This window comes from Oryx dammah, unplaced genomic scaffold, assembly GCF_014754425.2.
Source record: "Oryx dammah isolate SB20612 unplaced genomic scaffold, SCBI_Odam_1.1 HiC_scaffold_18, whole genome shotgun sequence".
Taxonomy (NCBI): domain Eukaryota; kingdom Metazoa; phylum Chordata; class Mammalia; order Artiodactyla; family Bovidae; genus Oryx; species Oryx dammah.
In genome coordinates this window covers 112,208,121-112,233,458 of record NW_024070202.1, presented here as the reverse complement: position 1 = coordinate 112,233,458, position 25,338 = coordinate 112,208,121, and the positions used below count along the sequence as shown (strand labels likewise).

General features: G+C 49.8%; 2 protein-coding genes across 2 annotated transcripts in view; both read right to left on the bottom strand.

Annotated features, from left to right (window-relative positions):
• Positions 1–888: 888 nt before the first annotated feature.
• Positions 889–8,912, bottom strand: ATP6V0E2 (ATPase H+ transporting V0 subunit e2). The gene is made up of 4 exons (XM_040260415.1): positions 5,804–8,912; positions 4,364–4,411; positions 2,863–2,977; positions 889–2,508 (listed from the first exon to the last, which is right to left on the bottom strand). Exons 1-3 carry the CDS (start codon positions 6,202–6,204, stop codon positions 2,884–2,886), a joined length of 543 nt encoding a protein of 180 aa, XP_040116349.1. The 5' UTR covers positions 6,205–8,912; the 3' UTR covers positions 889–2,508; positions 2,863–2,883.
• Positions 6,127–25,338, bottom strand: part of ZNF862 (zinc finger protein 862) — a 35,885-nt gene continuing 16,673 nt past the window's right edge. Inside the window, exons 6-8 of the mRNA XM_040260315.1 lie at positions 13,815–13,922; positions 10,731–12,839; positions 6,127–9,133 (exon numbers count right to left, since the gene is read on the bottom strand). Coding sequence (XP_040116249.1) covers positions 8,946–9,133; positions 10,731–12,839; positions 13,815–13,922 — 2,405 coding nt within the window. The 3' untranslated portion in view covers positions 6,127–8,945. The remainder of the gene's footprint in view (positions 9,134–10,730; positions 12,840–13,814; positions 13,923–25,338) is intronic.

The following is a 25,338-nucleotide window of genomic DNA, read 5'->3' as shown; positions in this document are numbered from 1 at the left end:
GATGCCTGATTGTGTTTATTTCTGACAAAACCTGCTTGCCTTGTGGTCCCCCCTCCTCCCTGCACTGAGGTGGGCTGAGAGCTTTGAGAACAGCAGCATCCACACAGAGTGGGCACAGACCCCGGGAGGGCGTCCCAAGCTCTCTCTCCTTGAATGGCTGCAAAGGCAGAAATGGAGGGAGGGGAGGGGAGGCAGCCTGCTGGGAGGGTTCTGCCTGCCCTGGGCTGCAGAGACTCCCCAGAGGGTGGGGGGTGGGGGCTCCTCGGGACAGAGGCTGCCACCCAGTTGTTCAGCGAGAACTCAGGGACAGACACACACACAGCTCAGGTCTTCAGGCCACAGCTTCATCCTGATCTCCAAACCCAAGCATCCAACCACTTGCTGGGCGTCTCCACAGGGAGGCCGGGCTCACCAGGACACACAGGATGCCCCAGATCATCACTTCTCCTCTGCGGGCTGTTGCTGACAGGTTCCAGCCACCAGGTCCTGGGCACCCCTTTGTCCACAGCTCCCTGCAGGGTGCATCCTACCTCATCCCTCCTCCCACAGCCCTCGCTGGGCCCCTTGATCTCCTAACTAGCCCTTCACCCATTCATGGGGCCCCATCCTCCCCACCACTCTCATCTGGGGCCCATTACGCCCAGAGCAGAGATCATCCTAGAAGCCTAGTGGGGTCACATCCCATGCTCCCCATCCCTTTCATGGCTCCACATTCACTTTGGATGAATCCAGGCTCCTCACTTCTCCCAGTCCCTTCTCCACACACCCCACCCCTAGCTTCCCAGCTGCTCCTTCCGGAAGCTCCTCTCTCTGCTCACTCCATCACCCTCCCTTGTGCAGGGAACCATGGATATTTAGGAACACTTAGGAAGGAGGCAGGCCACGCTCCACAAACTGGGGACAGGCTTTATTGCAGAGCCCCAGAGGCCGTGCACTCTCTGTAATCACAGCTGGGAGGTGGGCAAAGTTCCACTTGAAAGAGTCCTCTGTCTTCCTCCTCCTGCCAGGCTGGTTCTGGGCAGAATCCGGGAAGCTGTACTCACTCTCAGGTCTCAGGAAAATGTAGTCCTTGATGTCCATACTCCAGGGCTGCAGGTCCAAGCAGCTGCCAGGCCCCTTTCCTGCCCCTCAAATCCTCCCACCGAGGAAACAGATGCAGCAGGCAGCAAACTTGGCCTCAACCAGGACTTGGCTCCCAGACAGGAGTTTCCCCACCTTTCATTCATTAGTCACTAGACATGGCCACGAGACTCAGCACCCCACTCCAAGGGGGCCGCAGAGCTCAGCACAGCAAGGGGGCCAGAAAGGGGGTGGAGGAATGTCAAAGAGAGGCCCCCATCTGAGCAACAGACCAACCCCAGAGGCAAGAAATCCAGGGAAGATGTACCACATTCTGCCACTGTGCCAAAAAAGATGCCCGCTGAACAGAATGCCAATCAAACAAAGTCAATAAAGACAAGAGACTGGCTTCCCCCTCCCCAGGGAGGCAACGCGGCAGAATGGAGTCGGGGACTCGAGTCAGCTCTGGGACTGTCAGGTGTCTGCCCCAACTCTGCTGGGGGAAGTGAGCACACGGGCTGGGGCCCCAGGCTCCCTCTGGTCCATGCCTGCAAGCTCTGCCTGCGGTCCTCACCAGGCCAGGGGTTCCCAGCCTGCACTGGGGACAGTCCTCAGGGCCCACGGCTCTGCCCACACATCACTCACACCTGTCTGTCTTTGCCCTCCCTCCATCCAGGTGACCTCGAGGGGCTCAGAAATCCTCCTCCCATGGGGAGTCTAGGCCTGAGGTGCGGGGGGAGCTGCTTCAGGCTGAGCCCCCGGGAAGGGAGGTAGCCCGATCCCCAGACAGGGAGGCAGCGGGGAGAGGATTTGCAGAGGAGATGCCACTTCCTGAGCAAGCCCCTTTGAGTTACTCACAGGATAAAGGATGCTGAACATACAGCTTTTCAATCTTGATCCAAATTACTGTGGCACTTTTTGTGTGTGAATGTTTGTCCGTTATGTCAACGTTTCCAGAAATTTCACATCAAAGCATGTCAGAAAATCAAAGGAAAACTCCCAAGAGGGGCCTTCGCCACAGCCCATCTCACAGGTAAGGACCTCATGTGGGCAGATGCTCCGGGATCACAGAGCTGGGCATTGCAGGACACAGCCTCCTTCCCAGGGCTTCCTCTCCAGCCTCTTGGGCTTCTTGGCTCCAAGCCCTCCTCCCCAGGATGCCAATGCCCCAGCCGGCCTTGGGCTCCCCCTTGTAGTACAAGGCAGCCCCCACCCTAGTCAGCTTCTGGCCAGAACCTACTCGGGGAGGAGCGGGCAGAGGGAACTTGAAGGCTGGCTCTGAGTTCGGCCTTCCTGAGCTGGGGAAGGCGGGACTTTCCAGAACCTGGCAGGCCTTAGGGGAGGGGGCCCAGAGAGACCGGACACAGCTAAGGGGACGGAGGTGGGGGGACGGTGACAAAACGGTCATCAGGGACAGTGGAGCCACGGTCATCCGGACAGTGGGGGCACCTGAAATCACATCACGTGACAGGGTCACAGCCTCGCAGTGGAGACCCCGGCCCCCAGCCCCGCCTTGGGGAGCCGCGGCTCACCACGACCCCTGAGCCCGCCCTCCCAACAGATTCTGCTGCCTCCTCAGGGGTCTGTGAACCCAAGAGCGAGGCTGGGCCCACGTGCTCCCCCCAGGACCCTGATCTTCTGTCTGTGCTGCCCAGCACAGCATGGGGGTGGGGGGGGGCACAGAGCAGGTGCTCAGGGGTTTGTTCTTCTTAATAAATGACCACCTGCGTCCACATGCAAAGTCCTGCAACCCTGCCTGACCTCGTCCTCCCCACCCCTGCCTGCCTGCCCACCCGGCAGTACCTGGGGCTGCGGAGACGACGGTCACTCCCACAGGAAGCGAACGTACCAGATGGTCTCATTCTTCAGCTGGGGCCCGAACAGGGGGTTCAGCTGAGCCAAGATGGCGATGAGCCAGCTGCCAGGGACAGCACAGTGCGGGTGAGCCCGGGGCACCAGGAACTCCGCTACGCACCACGCCAGTGGTCACATGACCGACCCAGCACATGGACGGTCTGGGTTCCAGAGGGAAGGGTCCCTCAGAACATCCGCACTTCAGGCAGCTTGGGGGCTCAGTCTGGGCACGTGGGTTTGGGTTTAGGTTTGGTTTGACTCGTTGTTTTGTAGATTTATAAGATCCCTGTGTTGGGGCTGGACTCAGGGCGTTAGAGAAGAGGTAAGATGGCCCCCAGGGGCACAGAGGGAAGCCATTCTGACTTAAGATGGCTTAACTGTCTGGAGAATCCCATGGACAGAGGAGCCTGGTGGGCTAAGTCCATGGGGTCACAAGAGTCGGCCACGACTTAGTGACTAAACCGCCACCACGAACTGCTCATGAGAGAGGCCTCCCTCAAAACCAGAGCTTGGACTTACTCCTCAGTTTGGCAGCCAGGGAGATTTAAACATGGAGCAGGCTGACATAGAAGAACAGGGGAACAATGGTGGAGTGTCTCTTTTGCAAAAGGGGAGGGGCTATCATGAAAGGCACTTAGAGAAAAAGAACACCTAGACCCTGCTGACATGGAAACTGACCCCCTCACATGGTCCAGGCACTCGCATCTCTTGATATGTGTCCTGTATCCCAGGACTTGGAATATAGGACAGTATTCTATATGTACTTACTTTTCCAAGTTTGAAGACCACTGTTCACCCAGTGGTTCTGAATGGTCTGCATCACAAGCAATCAGGGGCATGCATTAAAAATACAGATTCCTGGAGGGGCTTCCCCGGTGGTCCAGTGGTTAAGAATCTGCCTTCCAGTGCTAGGGATGTGAGTTCAATCCCTGGTTGGGGAACTAAGATCCCACATGTGGGGCAACTAAGCCCCTCACGCCATAACAAAAGACCCTGTGTGCTGCAACTAAGACTTGATGCAGACAAATACATTTTAAATAAAAATACAGATTCCCACGTGCAGACTGTGAGAACTGTGATGTAGTGAGTCCAAGGTGGAACCCTGAAACCTGTGTTTTACAATTTCTCCAGGGGATTCTAATGCCCATCGGGGACAACAGGCACTGAGTGGGCCCCACTCACTCATGTCACAGATGAGACAACCGCAGCCCATGGATATGGCAGAGTTTGTCCAGATGATACACTCAGAACCAGAACCCAGAGTTCATAACTCCCAGCCTGTCGCTCTCTTTGCTACTCCAAACCCCTCCTCTTCTGTGGTTTACAGACTCAGCCTTTCAAGAGCTGAATGTGTCGGTACCAGGGCAGAGGTGAGAGCAGGGCTGGGAGAGGAGGAAAGAAGGGAGGACAAGGGCCCCCGCGGACTAGGAGCTGGGAGAGCAGTACTTACAAGAGGTAACAGCAAACGGCGGTGGCCACCAGCATGGTGATGATCACTCTACAATGGAAGAGAATGTCAGGTCAGGATGGACTGAAGCAGCGCCCTCAGGAGGCCTCGCCAAGGCCAGAGAAAGAGCTCCTGGTGCCAACCCCTTTCCCTCTGGCCTTGTTGATGCCACCTGAACAGAAGGAGGCTGAGATCTTCTTGGGTAAGAATTGCTAGATGGAAAAGAAAAACTCCAAGTGTCACCTCTCGGGAAAGCCAACCTCGACCACATCCAACTTACACTGTCATTCTTTCCCTTCACCTATGTCCCTTCTCCATCACCCACTGTCTCTCCATCGTAGAGGAGCCATGTTGGAGAACGCCACTGCCCACAGCTGCACTTGCAGCCACCCACCGAGGAGTGGTCTCTGGGATCCAGAATTCACTGGGCAAAGGGAAGGAAAACAGAAGACAGGGCAAGAAGCAAGGAGACCGAGGGTCAACTCTGAGGCAGAGTAAGCAGTTACACTGAGAATAGGGGCTGGTTGCCTTGAGTCCCACTCCAAGACTGGAATCAGAGGCTTTAAATGCAGCAGGAGAGACTTCAGTTACAAGAAAAAACTCACCAAAGTGTGTAGGAGAGCTGATGCACTAAAACGGTTTACAAGGTGAGGCCATGGGACCTCAGCCCCAAGAATCTTGAAAAACAGAGGAAACACCCATTGCAGCCTCCAGCTGAAGCTAACCCTAACCCAAACCAGGCCCTATGACCTCTGCTTGAGGTTGGAGCCAGAGATATCAGCATCTGATCCATTCTCTCAGCATTACCAAGCACCATAGGCCAGTCCCGAGCTGGGCACTGGGGTCTACAGTGGTGAAAAGACAGTCTTCCACCTTGAGGAACTTGTCATCAAAGGGTGAGGGCCCGTCACTGCTGAAGAGACTATGAAGCAGAAACCGGTGAGTGGTGTGACAGGTAGAGAAACCTGCTGGGGGCCCCCAAGAAATACTGACACTGGCAAAAAATTATGCCATGCAGTATGTGCCATGCACAACTAACAGTTCTATATATTTTGTGTAATCCTCAGAGCAGCCTTAAAAGGCAGGAGTCATCACCACACCCAGTGACCCAAGAAGAAAGTGAGGCTTGAAGAGGTGAGGGACGCTCAAGGTCACAGCTGGGCAGGAGTGGACAAGCTGCATCAGTGGCTCGCCACAGACTTTACCTTCCCAGGCACGGGGGCAGGGGGCGGCGCGGGCGTAGCTGTCTCTTTTCGACAGCACGACCTTCTCTGCCCTTTGGCCCCGACAGCCCGCCTGTTCCCGGTTGTTCGCGACCCAGCGCGGACCCGGGAGGAGGACTGGAGCACCGCGCGCCAGGACCAGTGCCGCCTCGCGCCGGAGGAGGGGTGGGCCCAGGAGCAGAGGGGCCCCCAGGGAGCCTGGGCCGCGCGCGATCCTTACCCGCGGTTGGGTCCTTTGGGCACGAACCAGGGCCCGGCGATGCCGATGAGGCCCCAGAACGTGGTGAAGATGACGACCGGGAGGGCGAAGGAATGCGCCGTCATGGCCAGTCGCGGGATGCGGGTCAGAGCTGTGGATGCTCCGCTAGGTACCTGTCGCGGCCGGGGACGCCGAGCATGCGCAGCAGGACCCCGCCGCCCCGAGAGCGCGCGTTTGGCCGCCTCGCTCGCGCATGCGCGGCAGCGCGACACTCGGGGGCGGAGGCGGACTTTGATCCGCCCCAACGGTTTCCTACAGAATTTACGGGATAGAGGCATATACGGGGGGAAAAGCTCTGCTTTATTCGGATGGCACACAAGTTGAAAATCGAACATAGTTTTCTTAAACTGTATTTTGCACATCTTTGAAACCAGAGAAGTGGACCTCGGCAGACGGACCCCTGGATGGAGGGAACAGGCCCATCATCACCTGGTCCTTAGGTACTTAGCACCCTAGGAACTGAACCTGGGTTTCAGGGAAGCAAAAGGTCTGGAGGAGCTGACCTCCTCCGCGTCTGGCTAGGGCGGGGGCCGGCCCCCACCTTCTGCCTGGTCCCCACCTCCTGCCTGGTCTCTGTGGCTATTGAACTCACGTTGTCGGTTATACCGCTGGTCACTGAGCTTGTCAGCCCTCTCTGCATCGCTATGGAGACCACAGGTGGGGAACAAGGGTGGAGGCAGGGCTAGGGCTCTGGCCAAAGGCAGAGCGCTCACTCCTTCCATACCCAGCGCCCTTCAGTTTGTTTTCTCCAGGCAGAAGTAGGCAGGCTCTCCAACAGTGGGGTCTCCAGGCACTGGGGTCTGAAAGGCTGCCAGACTCTTGAAACAAAACGCAGGGGCCAGCCTGGGCAAGAGGTGGAGCAGGGTGGTGGTGGGGGGGGGTGTCTCTTCATGCTTCGGCCCTGGGGTCCTCCCCAAAATGGCCAGCGTCTTCTCTTCCATGAGCTAACAGAGGGGAGCCAGAGCACGGCTGTGCTCCTTGAGGAACTGGGCGGCGTAACCTCCCATGATAAACAGCATTTTCAGTAGTCCCCCCGCCCAAGGGGCCCAAGTTCCTCACAGCTGGCACTGGAGGCGTCCTCAGGGCACAGGTGTGGAGGGGCAGGGGCAGCTCTGGCCAGCCTCCACCGCACGTGGGGTTTGTACAGTGGCGCTCACTCTGAGGAGTCTTAAAGGATGGCAGCTGCCACGGGGAGGATGCTGCAGGAACGTCACGCAATGGGAATCCCAACAGGTCAGGTGGGAGCTATAAAAGCCCCACCTGAAAGGGCCCTTCTCTCTTCCACCCTGCCAATTCATACCCTCGGCAACTGACCGAGGACAGATTCCTCAACTCCCTGTAGAGCCCCATGTGAATGGGTTGGGAGGCCTGGGCTCCATCTTGGCTGCGTGGACAGTGGCGTGGCCAGCGCTCCAAGGGCCCACGGTACAGCTCAGCCCCCAGGACACAGCACTGGAGACAGTGCCACAGGTTAAAAGGCAGGAAGCGAGAACAAAATTCTTGGCTCAAAGCTGAAGACAACAGGAAAGTGATGGTGGTAAGGCAGTCAGGAACACTGGGAACCGTGGGTTCTGCCCATGAGGCACTCGGTACCCTTCCAGGGTCTGCTCGAGGTCAGACTGCTTGGGCCTGAAGCACAGAGCAGGGACCCCACCTGGGGCCCGGCAGCAAGTCAGGACAGAGTGCTGCTTCTTGCCTGTCTAAAGCCAGAGAAAGGCCGAAGCCTTCTCTCCAAGCTCCCCTGGTTTCCCACCCGTGGGAAGGAAGGCAGGAGGCAGATACCACATCGTCCTCGGGCAGACAAGCAGCCTAGGCCTCCCCAGGGCAGCTGCCCTGGAAGGAAACATGCCTTACTTCCGGGTGGAAAGGGAGACGGGGAGAGGCAAGGGGAACCGAATCGTGTGGGACCCCCTCTGTCCCACCGGGGTGGTCTTCTCAGGCTTCAGTGAGCCCATGAAGTTCCTGGTGGGCCTGCGGGAAACAGGGCCGGGGAGCTGATCAGGTGGGTCTGTGTTGAAACATTTAAACCAACACCCCTATTGATTCCCAGACTGGTCCCCAGAGCACCTCTGGGAAGAATGGACTAGACCATTATGCTGAGGGCACCTCCTCCCACAATAAGGACATCGGTGGCAAGGGACAGGGACAAGAGCTGATGACAGCCAAGTCCACTCTGCCTCCTGAGGCCTGTCTTTGCCCACAGAGCTGTCAGCCAGCAGTCCCGGGGAGGCCGGACACTGACAGGCACTTGGCTTCTCTGCTGCCGTTTCACAGAGAGGGATGCGAAGGCACAGGAGACAGGGAGGGGGCCATCACGGTTGACCCACTGCCTGAAGCAGAGCTGGGGCTGGATCCCAAGCCCCCCAAGTGCAAACTCGTCCTTACACTCTGCTCCGCAGAAATCCAGGGCTCGGCATGACACGGGCTGGACTGGTGGGAAACGCCGGGCCCCTCCAGGGAGACACTCCTCCCGTCCAGGAGCTGTTGGCTGCTCAGGGTGCAGGGGTTCTGCCTGCTGCATCCCAGAGGCAGGCCCTGCGACGAGGCAGAGACAGCCTCTGAGGCAGGTCTCCCATGTGAGGTTGACGCTTCCCTGCTTCTGTGGAGCCAGGGGGACAGAGCCCAGAGCCAGGCCAGCCCCAGTCCTGCTCACCCTCTGCCCTCACCTCGTGCCTCAGGCTGTGGGCGGCCCCCTGGATGCCCCCCAACTACCCAGGGGCCGGAGTGCTCCTTCAAGCCCCTTCCCCCAGCTGTCATTCCCACTTCAGAAAAGTCTTGCCACCAGAAGCTGGGGATTTCATGATGAGATTACATGCTGAAGCACCTTGAAAGTGAGCTTGAGATAGAACCTCTGTGCATATTTAAGTGCTGTGAGGTCCCCCTGGGCCTGGAGAAGGGCCCCGGGAAACAGGCCGTGCACCTCCTGACCCCCTGCCTCCCCGGGGTGTGGCTTTAACTGCCTTGTCACTGCCCACCTCCCGGTGCTTAGAGTCCCACCCAATGAAGACTCGGGCAGCCTCGAATCCCAGGGCCTGTCACCACAATCACGGGGCCAGGGCAGCAGGGGGCTCCAAGGAGTGAACCCCTCAGATTCCTGCTCCTACTACAGGAGCACTTTGGCAGGACAGCCTGGGTCCTCCTGGCCAAGGAGGGGACACGGGAGCCTCTCAGGAGGCTCCGGGGTGCAGGCCGTCAGGACCTCCATCGGTTCCCTGCAGGACAGGCCAGGAGGCTTCTGGGCGGTGGGCTCCTCCCTGCAGAACGCGCCAGTCTTCTTCCTGAGCCCCACCCCTCGTGTGGGAGGAAAGAGAAGGCACAGTGAGCAGGAGAGAACAGTTCAGGTGATAATCCATCCCCCCCATGCAGCTGCACCCGAGGGAGGCTGGGGGAGTAGCCCCTAGCAAAACAGACTGGAGGCGGGGGAGGACTGCTCTCTGGGGGGCTCGAGGGAGTCCCACTCTGCAGACTCTTCACCCGAGGGCAGCGGAGCTCACAGGGCGATTCTGCCCCCAGGGGACCCTAGGCAGAGTCTGGAGGGAGACGTTTCTGATTCCTACAACCGGGAAGGTGCTGCTGGTAACCAGTGGGTGTGTAATGGGCAAGCCAGGGTTGGCCGAGCACAGGACGGGCCCCCACAACAAAGAACTATCTGGCCCTGAATGTCCACAGTGCCGAGGCTGAGAAACTGCCTGGGGAGGAAGGCTTTGTTATATAAAATCTGGCTGGGTTCTCTGTTTGCTTCAGAGGTACAGTCCCATCGCCCTGTGATTACAACCTGCAGAAGGGCACGGATGAGGGCACCTTCTCCTCCACCCCCGGGGGCCAAGCTCAAAGAGTAACTCATTCAACAGATGCTGGGTGAAGGACACTATCTCAGAAGCACCCTCTCCTTCTCCCCACTTCTACCTCCCACCTCCCTGTACCCACTGCCCAGCTGCAGGCCCAGGGCCACCCTGCTTCCCACAGAGCCTCTGTCAACCCTGAGGCCAGTCCACTGCTGATGACCACAGACCCCGAGACAGAATGAGAGTGGAAGCAACAAGACGGAGACCTGTGCACAGCCTGGGGAAGCTCTGGTTTTCTTTGTTCAGTGACTACTTGAAAAGAGGAAAATTTCTTAAGACTTTCAGTAACTGGGCCTCCGGGATAATATCACTTCTCCCTCAAACCTAGTCCCAGCCCAGCCCTCCAGGCGAGTTGAGAGGCTCTCCTCATGGACCCCTCCCCTGCCTGAAACCCCTAACCTTCTCCTCCATGCAGCACAGTCCTCATGGCCCCTCTGACCTGCACTGACCTCTTCCTGCTGCAAACAGGGTCCCCATAGCCCATGGCAAGGTGGTGTCCCTGCCCTCACTCGTCCAGTCCTCAAGTTAGTCCTGGTCATAGCTGAACCTTTAACAACCACCATGGGTGTTACCCGCCAGACGCTGTTCTAAGCACTTTTGTTGTGGTTGTTGTTCAGTCACCAGGTTGTATACGACTCTTCACAACCCCATGGACTGCAGCACCCTAGGCTTCCCTGTCCCTTCCCATCTCCCAGAGTTATTAATTCACTTTACAGATGAAAAACCAAAGTACAGAGAGATTAAGTTCCCCGAGGTCACGTGCTAGTTGGCGGCATGACTAGAACTTGAACCTGGGCAGCCTGGCTCTGGAAATTCCTGCTCTTAGCGCTGCGCCCTGTGGCCTGCAGTGTGGGCGCCCAGCCTGTCTAGCTGAGCACCCACTGGTCTAGCAAACAGTTGAACACGTGACCCCTTAGATCAAGTCTGTGGTGACGGCTGACTTGAGCGGAATCTACCAGGCTGTCACCTCAGGGCGGGGCTGGGAAGCTGAGGTTCTCCTCTTTGGCATCCCCGTGTCTAGGAGCTCTGCCATGCATACTTACTTGCGTGGGAGCGGGGCGGCACCGGGGCACAGGTGCAGACGTGGCTGAACCGCCGGCCTGAGGAGGTCAGGTACCAGTGCTGGATGGCCGGCTGGGGGTCATACTCTGTGACCGCCACACCATTCACGGCCGTCATCATGAGCATGTTGATCACCTCGTTGGAGAGCTTGGTCCTCTCGTCGGTCCTGATCCGGTTCATGGCACTGAATCCACGCTCACAGCAGGCAGTGGAGATGGGCACACAGACCACCAGGGCCAGGAGCTGGCTGAGCAGGGGGAAGTGGCGGCGCCGGGCCAGCGCGTGCTCGCACAGCATGGAAAACGGCAGGTTCTGGGCCGCGGCCTTCAGGCCCAGCCACTCCTCCAGCAGCGCCTGCTTGCTGTATCCTGGGGGCAGCGAGAGCTCAAAATACCTGGCCAGGGTCAGGATGTCGTCATTCCCGAAACTGGCCAGGGCCATCCCACTTGGCCAGGCCTTGGTGTCAAACACCTCCATGTTCCTGAGCTGCGGGGGACGGTCGGCGTCGAACCTCCACTGGAGGTATTCGATCCCCGTCAGGACCACTCTCTCCCTGTCTGCCTGGAACCGCTGTTCTGCCATCTCAGTCCTCTCCAGCACGATGCCGTGGAGCCGCCCATCCCTGAAGCTGGCATTGAACTCTTCCTCTTTGGGGCCTGCCCGGTGACGGAGGGTCTCCAGTGCCACGTAGGCCCGCCCCAGCGTGGCGTTCACCTCGGTGATCAGCACGATCTCCTTCTGGCACACCTCGGACAGAGGCCGGTAGAGGCTCAGGAAGTCCAAGAGGAAATGGCAGAACTTGAGGAAATGGAAGCCCTTCATCAGCTTCAGCATGCCTTGGGCCCTGTGCCCAACCTGCCCACCCGCGTCTGCCACGCTCTGGAGGTGCCTGGCCAGGGCGGGCCAGCTCAGGGTGAGCGCGTTCAGCGTGCGCCTCTCGCTGGCCACCCACCTGACCGCATTCAGGTCCTTCAGGCGGACCATTTCCTGCTCCAGGGGAGCCGCGCCTCCCTGCAGCTCGTTCAGCCTCTTGTTGGAGGACTGGTAGAACTTGAAGACGGTTCGGATGTGCCGGTCACACTTCTTGACCAGGCCGATGGCCCCGCAGGCATCGACCACGGCCAGGGGGAGCCGGTGGGCCACGCAGTGCACCGGCAGCAGCTGGGGCAGGATCTCCTGCAGCTTCTCCACCAGGCCTCCCCCGCAGCGCAGCGGGGCGGAGCCGTCGGTTCCCAGGCCCACCACCCAGCCCGGCTTCCGGAAGGGGATGTCCAGCTCGTCTAGGGCCGAGATGATGGTCTCGAAGTATCCATCGGCCGTCTCGCTGTGGAGGGGGGCCAGCGTGAGGTAAGACTCCTTCACCTCCGTCCCCTTCAAGTAGCGCAGGTAGATGCCCACGCAGGACTGGTCAGAGGCGTCCGTGGCGCTGTCCAGCAGCACGCTCAGGCACGGCGAGTTGCGCACGTCCTCCAGGATCTCCTTCTTCAGAGTCTCGGAGATGCACTTGATGAACTGCGTGCAGGCCGTACGGTTTCGGTACTTGCCCAAAATCATGGTCCCTGTGCTCTGGAGGAGCTGCAGGATCTTCTCGAAGTCGTTCAGGGGCCTCGAGTGGTACGCGATCGAGTAGGCGGCGTGGAAAAAGTGCTCCATGTTGGCCCTCAGGTCACTGGAGATCTCAGGGACCACGGCGGCCTGCGGGGCGTCCTCCCTGACTTCCACGGTGTTTACACAGAGCTTGTGTGCTTTGCTGACTTCGTGGTACTTTAAAGTCTCCACTTTGAAAGGGCCCGTGTAGCCGCGGACCAGCCGGGATGAACTGTCGTGGAGACTAGGCCTTTCTTTGCAAGCTGAGCAGAAGAGCTTGGTCTCTTTGGGGTCCATCACTAACCATGGGAACTGCCCAAACCACGACCTCTGAATTGATCGGGGTCTGTAAGTCCTCTTGATTTTGCCCTGTCCATCTGCCTCATAAAGGCGGGGCCTGCAGTAGGAAGTACACGTCTCCACAGAAGGAACTGGAAGCCACGTGGACTCTACAGCCGAGGCCTGTGTGTGTGCCTCTCTAACGGCCACTGTCTTCTTTTTCCCTTTGGGGCAAATCAGACTGTGCTTGGTTTTGCTGCCAAGGACTCTGCAGCCTCCTATCAGCTAAGACACCCCAATTCAGTAGGTACCCCTTATGCAAAGCAGAGAAGATGGATGGGCTCCACCTTTCTAGAAATCAGAAAGTGAAAAGTGAAAGTCGCTCAGTCGTGTTGGACTCTGCGACCCCATGGACTATACAGTCCATGGAATTCTCCAGGCCAGAATACTGGAGTGGGTAGCTGTCCCCTTCTCCAGGGGATCTTCCCAGGAGTGGCTTCTCTTGAAACCCTTTCCCATTATTTTCTCTGAAAGTCAGTCTGGCTCCCCATGAGTTATGTGCTAATCCTCATGGTTGCTTCAGCCAGCCACCCCTTCTCTACCCACACAGCTACCCTGGGATCATGTGACATCAGATGCTCATAAGCTTAATTAACCACCTTGGCCGCAGATGCTGTTGGATGGTCTTAATCCTCTTTTGAGGCACCATAAAGAAATGAGGGTAAACGTCCATAAGTCTTCTTATTAGCCTGAGAAACAAAGGGGGCATAGAGGTATACACAGTAGCTAGGGGCCAATAAGTTACTGACGAACATATGCAAAACTGCTGACTCCCACAGACCAGCAGTGTTGTCGCTAAACACCAGAGGAACTGGGGGAGGCTCACAGCCTGTGGGTCACATGGCTCCTCGTGACCAGTGTCCACCATGTATCTCCCCCATCAGCTCTACCACACCATCCTGGTTTCACCTCCACTCCTCAAAGCTCCTTCCTTTTCCCAAACAGTCCCAGTTTCTCAGACTATTCTATGCTCTGAAGGCAGGGTTAGTTTCATATTCATGTTTTCCTACCCAGGGCCTAACACGGGGCCCCGTGCACAATAGATTCATGCAAGTGTGGCTGAACTAATAGTGTGTGGCATGCTGTAGCTGCCTGGCCCCCGGACAGACCCTTCAAGCGCTCGGCAGGTCAAGACCCACCTGAAGGAGGATGGCCTTTCCCCCACTTTGGCCTGTGTGGGTCCCTGATCCAGGGTGCAGCTCTCCGCTCCAGTTTTGAGATCAGGTCTGGTTTGGCAGCAGCAGGCCCTGTTGCAGGGACAAAGAGTCATAGTGACGTCACAGCCCTGGACTGTCAAGTCAAGTAACCCACCCGAAAGACCTGCAAAGGCTTCGGGTGTATTTCCTGATAAAATCTATTCAACTAGGAGTGTGATGAAAGCATACCTGTCTGGGGTTCCAATTGATTCTTAAAACCCAAAAAAGGCAGCCAGATTAGGGGTATCCCTTAGCTCCATGGGCCAGACATGGAAGCCATGAGTCGGCTACATACATCTAGAGGGGAAAGGGTGAAAACAGGAAGAAATACAGAGGCCAAAAGTAAAGAAGACAGGAATGATAAAGTCACACAAGAAGTGGGAGAGGGTCACCAACAACTGTCCCGTGTACGTGCTTCTCAAAAACACCCATGGCTGGCCTTGGTGCAGGTGGCTACTACACGGGGCACTTGAAAGGCCCCTAATGCTGTGTCTACACCAGCAGTGGGCCCTGAAATCCACCTCAAAGAGATTCATGTCTTTGGGTTAAGCACTGTCCTTTACTGAAAACATAAATAGTCTTCAGGGATATGTGAAAAATTTTCTTTCTTGATTTAAAATAAAATCCATCATCTCTACTTACATGCTTTTTATGTATCAATGTGAATGGGTGTATAAACTTTTTTGGAAAGACATATGCAAGCAACTGGTAACTGTGGGCACTTCTGTTGAGGGACTGAAGAACAAGGTAAAGGGAGATTATTTTCACTATTCATCAGCAGAGGGACCGAAGGACAAGGTAAAAGGGAGATTATTTTCACTATTCATCTTTGGATCATTGGGATATATTTATATGTTTGTGTGTGTGTGTACCCACATAATTACTACTAATGAAAATATAATAGATTATTAATCTGTGGTAGACTGAACACATATCCTTCTTCAAACATCTCTTAAGTAAGGGCAAAGGAATAATAACAGTAAAAAGAAGCATAAGCCCAAGAGAGACACTGCACTAGAAATGTTAATGCATCTTTAGAAGGAAAGGAGATAAAAGAGAAGAACTAACAGAGCTGAACACCAAACGCCAGCAGAGGGGGTAACAAGGAGAAAGAAGTGAGGCTGACCTCAGAATCCCCACAAGAGCCAGGACCTGGAGGCACCAGGCGTGGCAGAAGGTGGTGGGCAAGAAGAGATCTGTTTAAGTACAGCTCCTCTCACCTATTCCAGGAAACCAGAAAATACCACCACCCTCCCTCGAGGAGGAGAAGAGAGATTATTCTCCTAAAAATACTTAACCAGAAAGGTTCTAGGCCCTAGGATGGTGGGGTGAGTGAAACATGAAGGAGAACCACTGCAATGCAAATAGATGAAGACAGCCTATAGACCAGAAGTTGTATTCCTGGGCTCCAGGAACACCAGCTTGGCATACAGCCAAGCGGGAAAGTACACATTTTCTTCAGAGAAACAGAACTGCCCCTCCCCAGCCCCCCTCACCAAAATACCTACGGATCCAGACTTTGGAAGGTGTTTCAGTGAAACATCCAGGTTCACAGATGGTCACCCTACAGTGAATGTAACTGAGAGGGTAACAGGCAGGAAGCCAGGGGTCTCCAAATGGAGGAAATAGGCTGCAAGTGTCAGACATTTCTTGTCTCTCCCTTAGGCGGCAAGAGGAAACAAACTACAAGGGTCAGATTTTTTTCCTTCTCTATTCAAAATTAAAAAGAGGTCTCTCTTAAAATTCTGTGTTGCCATGACGACACCTTGTTCCACCTGAACTTAACTTTTCTCAAACCTAGAGCTAACCAATGCATTTTTCTTATGGAAATATTTTTCTTAAGCTATGTTAATGAAACTATGTATTTGCTTTAGAATTTGCCTTTTCTTCAAAACAGTTCCAGCTAAGACTAACTTTTTTTCTTTTCTCAAACCTTGGGCTGATGTCATATCAATTGTTTTATGGCTGGGGGCCATCCTATCTCAAAAATGCATATCGTGGGAGAGGCACCTGGTGAAACTCCCTCAGCCTCGTGGTGTCTCTCTTATCTGATTAATAGCTTTCTGACATAAAACAGCTTGCAAAAGACTAGCAGGTGGGCACTCTTTCTGCTCCCTTCTGATGTCCATGTCAGAAGCTTTCTCTATCTCTTTTATACTTTAATAAAACTTTATTACACAAAAGCTTATCACTGGCCCTGGACTGAATTCCTCTCCTCCAGAGGCCAAGAATCCAGCGTCTTTCACGGCTTAGCAACAACCTTTCATAACCTACCCCTTGAGTCCCAGCCATGCACACAGAGATTCCAGTCAGTTTTTAAGGCATTATTCTTAAATATGAATGAACCTAAAGATATTTATCCAAGACAAACTGTGAACATGAAACAAGAAGGATAAAGAATGGAAGGTACTAGAGATGGAAGCAAAACAAAATTTCAACGCCTCCCCTAAAAAGGAGAATATTCCCACCAAGAAAAGTCATGATAGTTATCCATGAAAAGAGCAATAAAGACTCTGAGATTAAAAATATGATAGAATAAATTTTTTTAAATTAAATAGAATTGTTAGAAAATAAAATGGAGGAAATCTCTAGGAAAGTAGAAGAAAAAATATAGAAGCAGAAAACAGGACAAAAAGTAAAAACTAAAACAAAACCAGGGACTCGATTTAGAAAGTCTAATATCTAACTAATAGGACTTGGAAGAAAGAAAAAATAGGAAGGAAGAAATAATACAAAAATGTTTCCTCAAACTGGAAAGTGTTTCCACATGGAAGGGAAGCACCAGATACCTAGAACAAAAGATGATGAAAAAACATTTATATCATTAAGCACCAAGTACTTCAAAACACTGGGCTAGATCTTAAAACCTTTAAGAGTAGAAAAACAGGCTGTGTTCAAAGATTTAGGAATAAAAATGTAATTAGACTTCTCAACAGGACCTGTAAAACCTAAAAGCAGTGCTTTCAAAATGCTGAAGATAATCATCTCCAACCTGGAACTCTATACCCAAACCAAGTTATCAATTGTGAGAGCAGAATGAGGGCATTTTTAGATATACAGACTCTTTAAAACATTTCCCCCCATGAACCCTTTCTTAGAAAGTTACTGAAGGACGTGCTCCAATAAAATGAAGACGTAAACCTAAAAGAAACAATAGCTCTGGGAAATAGGGGAGAGACAAAAGAAAGTCCAAGGCCACGGATGTGCAGCAGGCCTAAAGAATAACTAGCTTAGGCAGAGCAGAGGGATGGAAGACTCAATGATAGACATCTCCAGAAAAAAAGTGAGATAAGTCACAGGCTGTTCGATCATATGGAAGAAACTCTTTGAAGAGTTGTCTAATTCCAGGAAGAACTTGAGAAATAGTGGTGATAGCACAGAAAACTCACAAAATAAAAAATAAGAAAAAATTACAGCAGACGAAACATCATCGTATGTCACTTTGATTAAAAGTAAGTAATACATAATCATTATTAGGCAAATAATTCACATCGAATTAACCAAAAAAGTATGATATACCTGTTCTGAGAGGATGGAAGGAAGAGAAGTGGGGGTCTGGGGTGATGTAAGAGGGCCATATCTTCATCCTCCACAGTAGGAATCAATAGATAATATCTAAAATCAATAAATCAGGAATAGCAAGAAATATATGCAACAAGATATTAAAGTGTGGTTCTGTCTGCTTGTTTTAAAGTCCCTCTCAAAATAGGAGCCAACTCTTTCCCCATTCCAAAGCTAGACCACCGAAGCCCTACTTGGAAAGAATGGCTGAAACACCGGGCTGTAACCCAAAGCTTCGCCACTAAGAGGGAGTCAAAACACTGGACCTGAAGAGGTCAGGGAGTTGGATATTGGAGATGTTTCTGGAAGGAGCTGTTAGGTGTACTGTGAGTCCCCCACACTACCATGGGGAAGGGTAGAGTGGGGTGGGCTTCTTTCCTCTGCCTAATGGGAATGAGGTATGACCTGCATTTCCTGGAGTTGTGGGACTACTCAGGAACCTGGGCCTAGAAAAGACTGAAGACATAAACTGACCCATGGGCCTAGCTGCACCAAGGCAGGTGGAATCTTAAGATCCCTGACCAGGCATCAAACCTGCATCACTTCAATTGGAAGGTAGATTCTTAACCACTGAACCACCAGGGAAGTCCCTGTCTCTCTGAATTTGGCCATTCTAAGTACTTTTTCAGATTATTTATTGTAAATAGAATCATAGTTTTTATCCTTTTGTGACTGGCTTATTTCACCTAGCACAATGTCCTCAAGGTTCATCGATGTTTTGACATGTGTCAGAATTTCCTTCCATTTCAAGGCTGAATAACATTCCATTGTATGTATAGATTACATTTGGTCATCCATTCATCCATCCATGGACATTTGGGTTCCTTCCACATTTTAGCTATTGTGAATAATGCTGCTATTCTGTTTTCAGAATATTCTGAAAATATTGCTGCTATTCTGTTTAAACCTTGCTTTCAATTATTTTGGATATATACCCAGAAGTAGAATTGCTGGATCATAGGAAAATTCTTGGAGAAGGAAATGGCAACCCACTCCAGTACTCTTGCCTGGAGAATCCCTTGGACAGAGGAGCCTGGTGGGCTACAGTCCATGGGGGTCACAGAGTCAGACACAACTGAGCAACTGACACATACACACATGATAATTCCATCTTTAGCTCTTTGAGGAACTGCCATATTGTTTCCCACAGTGACAGTACCGTTTTATATTCCCACCAAGGCATAAGGATTCTAATTTCTTCACAACTTCATCAATGCTTGTTTTCCATTTTTTGATAGTAGCCATCCTAATGGGTGTGAGGTGGTAGCTCATTGGAGCATTGATCTGTTTCCCCAATGATGAGTGATACTATCTTTTCATGTGTTTACTGGCCATTTGTACACCTTCTTTGAAGAAATGCCTATTCAAGTCCCGTATCCATTTTTAATCAGGTTTATTGCTGTTGAGTTTTAGGAGGTCTCTGTATAGCCTGGTATTAATCTCTTATCTGATACATAGTTTGCTAATATTTTCTCCCACTGTGTGTGCTGACTTTGTATTAGGTTTACGTCTTTTTTTTTTTTTCTTTTTCTTTTTCCGGCCATGCCACATAGCTTGTGGGATCTTAGTTCCCCAACCAGGGATTGAACCCAGGCCCTCTAAAGTGAGAGCACAAAGTCTTAACCACTGGACCACTAGACAATCCCCGGGTTATATGGCCTTTGTTGCACAGAATTTTAGTTTTCATAAAGCCCAACTTGTCTATTTTTCTCTCTGTTGCTTGTGCCTCTTAGTCTATGTAGGTAAAGGTTTTTCAATTTTGTTGATCTTTTCAAAGAACCAAGTTTTGGTTCCATTGATTTTTCTCTATTGTTTTTCTATTGTCTATTTCTCTCTTCTCTAACCCTTATCATTTGCTTCCCTCCGTCAGCTTTGGGTCTAGTTTATTCTTCTTTTCCTAGTTCCTTAAGTTGTAAAGTTAGGTTGTTGATTTAAGATCTTTCTTGTTTTTAATGGAAGCATTTATAAATATCCCCCTTAGCGCCACTTATTCTGTCCCACATCAAAATGATATGTTGTTTTTGTTTTCACTCATCTTTAAGTATCTTCTACTTTCTCTTGTGATTTTCTTCCTTAATCCATTCGTGGTTTAAAATTGCTTAATTTCCACAATTTTGTGAATTTTCCAGTTTTCTTTGTTATTGATTTCTAACCTCATCCCATTATATTTGGAGAAGATACTGTTTGATATCTTTTTTTTTAATCTATTGAGGCTTAATTTGTCACCAAAACATAATCTAGCCTACAAAATGCCTCACGTGCATGTGAGAATGTGAATACTGCTGCTGTTTGGTAGAGTGCTGTATCTAGTAGATATCTATTAGATCTAGTTGATTTATTGTCTAAGTACTCTATTTCTTTATCTTCTCTCTGGTTTTTCTACTCATTATTGTGACTGGGATATTGAAGTCTATAACTATTACTGTAGAATTGTTTACTTCCTTCAACTCTAGCAATTTTTGCTTCACAAATTTTGAGAGTCTGTCATTAGGTTTATACATATAATTTTGTATCTTTTTATACTGAAACTTTTATAAACATATAATGTCTGTGTCTCTTATTTGTTTTTTTTTATTTAAAGTCTATTTTTTCTGATACTTGTATAGCCAACTCTTGCTCTCTTTTGATTACTATTTGCATGGAATATTGTTTTCCATGCTTTCACTTTTAATCTATTTGTGTCTTTGGGTACAAAATTAGTTTCCTATGGACAGCAAATAGTTGGATCATGTGTTTTTATCTGTTCTGACAATGTTGTTTGATTGGAGTGTTTAACCCATTTACATTTAAAGTAATTACTGATAAGAAGGGACTGTCATCTTGCTATTTGTTTTCCATATGCCTTAAGCTTTTGTCCTTCATTTCCATCATCACTGTCTTCTTTTGTGTTTAGTTTATTTTTGTAGTGAAAATGTTTAAATTCCTTTCTAATTCCCTTTTGTGTATATTCTATAGCTATTTTCTTTCTGGTTACATGGGAATTACATTTAGGGATTCCCAGGCGGCTCAGTGGTAAAGAATCAGCCTGCCAATGCAAAAGAAATGGATTCAATCCCTGGGTAGGGACGATCCTCTGGAAGAGAAGATGGTAACCTACTCCAGTATTCTTGCCAGGAAAATCCCACAGGCAGAGGAGCCTAGCAGGCCACAGTCCATGGGATCACAAAGAGTCGGACATGACTTAGTGACTAAACAACAACAAACATGGGGATTACATTTAACATCCTAAAGTACCAACACTCTTAATTTCAATTTAGCTTAACTTCAATAGTACACAAAAACTGCTCCTTTACAACTTTCCTATCTATCTCTTTCTATCATTGATGTCACAAAATTACATCTTTATATACATGTGTCCCAAAACATAAACTAGTAATTCTTTTAAATGTATTAAATTATGTAGAAAATAAGATATGGAGTTTAAAAAGTTAGAAAATACTAGCTTATAGATTAATACTTGTTTTTTTTTTTTTTCCTTTAAATGTACCAGTCTCTCAAATCATGCAGGAAACAAAAGGTACAGTTACAAACCATTGTTATGATAACACCAGCTTTTATAACTGCCCATTTATTTACCTTGATTGAGATCTTTATTTCTCCATAAGCCTTCAAGTTACTGTCTAGTGTCCTTTCATTTCACCTTGCAGACCTCCCTTGAGTGTTATTTGCAAGGAACATCTACTGGTAAGGAGCTCCCTCAATTTTTGTTTAGCTTGGCATCACTTAATTCCACCCTCAGTTTTGAAGGACAGTTTTGCCAGATATAGGACTCAGTTGACTTTTTTTTTTCATTTAGCACTTTGAATATATCTGCCCACTGCCTTCTGGCCTCTGGAAGTTAAATCTGTTTATAATCTTATTGAGGTCCTTTGTATGAGATGATTCACTTCTCTCTTGCTGCTTTCAAGGTTCTCTTTGTTTTTGAAAGTTTGACTATAGTGTGTGTCTCAGTGTGGATATGAGTTCATCTTACCTGAAGTCTACTGAGCTTCTTGGATATTTGTATTCATGAAGTGAAAGTGTAGGTCACTCAGTCCTGTACAACTCTTTGCAACCCCATGGACAGTAGCCCACTAGGCCTCTGTCCATGGGATTCTCCAGGCAAGGATACTGGAGTGGGTTGCCATTCCCTTCTTCAGGGGATCTTCCTGACCCAGGGATCGAACCCAGTCTCCCACCCTGCGGGCAGATTCTTTACAGTGTGAGCCACCATTTCTCTGATCAAACTGAGGAGATTTTAGTCATTCTTTCTTTCCTTTTCTCTCTTTTCCTTCTGGGACTCCAACAATGTGCATGTTGGTCCACTTGATGGTTTCCCACATGTCCCTTGGGCTCTGTTCATTTTTCTTTGACTCTTTTTCTGTTTCAGGGGCTCCATAATTTCCATTGTCCTATCCTCAAGCTTGCTGATTCTTCATTTTCCTTGGTCAAATCTGTTTTTTTATTCCTCTAGTTAATTGTTCATTTCAGTTGTAGTTTTCAGCTCTCAATTTTCTGTATCCTTTTTTGGTTTTCTCTCTTTATTGATATTTCCATTTTATCCATACATTACTGTGTTGACTTTCTCCATATTTCCCTAAAGTTCTCTGAGCATTTTTAAGACCGTTGTTTTAAAGTATTTATTTAGTATACCTGCCATCAGGTCTTTTTCAGGGACAGTTTTTGTTTAATTTTTTCCTCTGAATGGGTCATACTGTCCTATTTCTTTGTGTGCCTTGTGATTTTTTTGTTGAACATTGGACATTTGAATCTAATAATGTGGTAACTCTGGAAATCAGATTCTCCCCTGTCCCCAAGGTTTGCTGTTTTTATTGTTTTGGGTTACCATTATTATTTTTTAATTTTTTAATCATTATAGGATATCTGTGTGCCAAATATCAGCCTGAAGTGTAAACTTAAAGTCTTCTCAGGTCTTTTCGAGTCCTTCCCTAGTCACGCAAAATCACTGTCTTAATTTTCCTCCTATATGGTTTTGAATGTCCTAGTCTCTAATGTCTGGTTTCCAAAAAAGGAAAAAGAGAAAAATTAAAGAGGAGGGGGAACAACCTGCAGCAATGGAGGAGGTATATAACACTGGCTGCTTACTTCTTTGTCTGCACTTCTGTGATAAGAATCAGCAATCAGTGATCAGAGCACTGACCCCTGACTGATATTTAGAGGACAGTGCCCTTTTGGCCCACCCCAATTCCTGCCAATTGTGTGCAAGCTGCTCTAGTCATACAGTATAGCTGCTTGCACTGTGGTAGGAGTGACAGATGGGCAGCTGCTACTGTGCTAAGAGCCAAAATTGACCAAACTTAACCACCTGACCTGCCTCTTGAGAAATCTATATGCAGGTCAGGAAGCAACAGACATGGAACATGGAACAACAGACTGGTTCCAAATAGGAAAAGGAGTACGTCAAGGCTGTATATTGTCACCCTGCTTATTTAACTTCTATGCAGAGTACATCATGAGAAACGCTGGGCTGGAGGAAGCACAAGCTGGAATCAAGATTGCTGGGAGAAATACCAATAACCTCAGATATGCAGATGACACCACCCTTATGGCAGAAAGTGAAAAGGAACTAAAAAGCCTCTTGATGAAAGTGAAAAAGGAGAGTGAAAAAGTTGGCTTAAAGTTCAACATTCAGAAAACAAAGATCATGGCATCCAGTCCCATCAATTCATGGGAAATAGATGGGGAAACAGTGGAAACAGTGTCAGACTTTATTTTGGGGGGCTCCAAAATCACTGCAGATGGTGACTGCAGCCATGAAATTAAAAGACACTTACTCCTTGGAAGAAAAGTTATGACCAACCTAGATAGCATATTGAAGAGCAGAGACATTACTTTGCCAACAAAGGTCCGTCTAGTCAAGGCTATGGTTTTTCCTGTGGTCATGTATGGATGTGAGAGTTGGACTGTGAAGAAGGCTGAGCACAGGAAGAATTGATGCTTTTGAACTGTGGTGTTGGAGAAGACTCTTGAGAGTCCCTTGGACTGCAAGGAGATCCAACCAGTCCATTCTGAAGGAGATCAGCCCTGGAAATTCTTTGGAAGGAATGATGCTAAAGCTGAAACTCCAGTACTTTGGCCACCTCATGCGAAGAGCTGACTCATTGGAAAAGACTCTGATGCTGGGAGGGATTGGGGGCAGGAGAAGGGGACGACAGAGGATGAGATGGCTGGATGGCATCACCGACTCGATGGACGTGAGTCTGAGTGAACTCTGGAAGTTAGTGATGGACAGGGAGGCCTGGTGTGCTGCGATTCATGGGGTCACAAAGAGTCGGACACGATTGAGCGACTGAAATGAACTGAACCACAATTTACTTTCCAACTCTTCCCCTGTAAGCTGAAAGCCTCTGACAGATTTCAGAGTTCCAAAATAGCTACACCAGACAGATTCTACCAGTGCAACTGTTGTCCAGGTAAGGAAACAGATTCTTGGTGCTCTTCCCAGAGTTCTCCTCCTAATCAGGACAGTTTTGAAGAGTACAGTACTGGTCATTTTATTAATTAAAATTAGAACACAAATGTGACTAAAAAGTGATTGGAGGCCTATCTGCTACCCGAGTGTGACAAGTCATGGGCCCCGATCAAGGTTTCGCCCTATAAAAAAGCCAAAATGGAGGCCACGGTTTGCTTTTATTTTTGGCCTCAGCACGCGGGATCTTAGTTCCCTGACCAGGGATTGAACCCATGTCCCCTGCAGTTGTAGGGCAGAGTCTTAACCACTAGACCACCAGGGAAGTCCCAGAGGGCACTTTTGAATAAACCCCTGGACCAAACACTCATAATCACAGAACCAAATCTTAAACTGTCCTAATTTCCTCAAAATGCTGACTCTGGTCTTAAACAAGATTTAAGTTTCCTTCATGTCAGAGTGACTATACAGCTTCTGAGACAATTAGCTACACACAAGAAAAGGTAAACAGTGCTACTACCCTAGAAAGAATATAATCACAATAAAAAAAATAGTCCTTAATTCACATTTTATAAACCAAGCATTACCTGCTGAGAGCCAAACTTTTAACCACTTTGGGTGTGAAGTCTCCCAGTTCATGAACAGTTTGTTTCTTCCTCAATAAAATATTCCTATCAGGAAAGCTCTCTGAATTTTCTTTTAATATTGCAAAGGGTGAAAAACAAAATCCCCAAAGAAGTGACCCAAGCAAGTGGTGATGGAAAAGAATGAAGCTGTTTTAGAAATGCATCCTGCTGAAGTTAGTGCTTTTAAAAACAATGTCTATATATGTGTGTTTCTTAGGCATAATGAAACCAGCTACTGGAAAAAACAGCTAAAAATTTTTGGTGAGGAGGACTCAGTGATAAGAGAATGGTGGGACAGGAACTGTCATTTTTTTTGTTATATGAGAACTATTTCTATTAAAAAATATATAATTATTGGGCTTCCTTGGTGGTCCTGTGGATAAAGATCTGCCTTGCAATACAGGGGACCCGGGTTCAATCTCTGGTCTAGGAAGATGCCACATGCTGAGAAGCAACTAAGTCAGTGAGCCACGACTCTGAGCCTGCGCGCCTAGAAGCTGTGCTCCACAATGAGAAGCCACCACAATGCGAAGCCTGCCCACCACAACAAAGACCCAGCACAATCAAAAAATCAAATAGATAAATAAAGGTCTTTAAAAAACATAATTATGAAGAAATATTTTTAAAGACTAACTGAAATCGTACATGAGACTGAATATCCTGAAAATGTTTGCCTCAGTTATGTTCCCCTGAGGATCAGTCACCTCTGACTGCCCGCAGCAGTGGCCCCAGAAGTGCTGAACCCCAGGCCCAGCTCTTTGAAACACACACACACAGACACACAGACACACACACACACACAAACACACACACACACAAAGTCCAGAAAAATGGCCTGGCTTGCAAAGACAGATTCAGGCTACTCTGACCC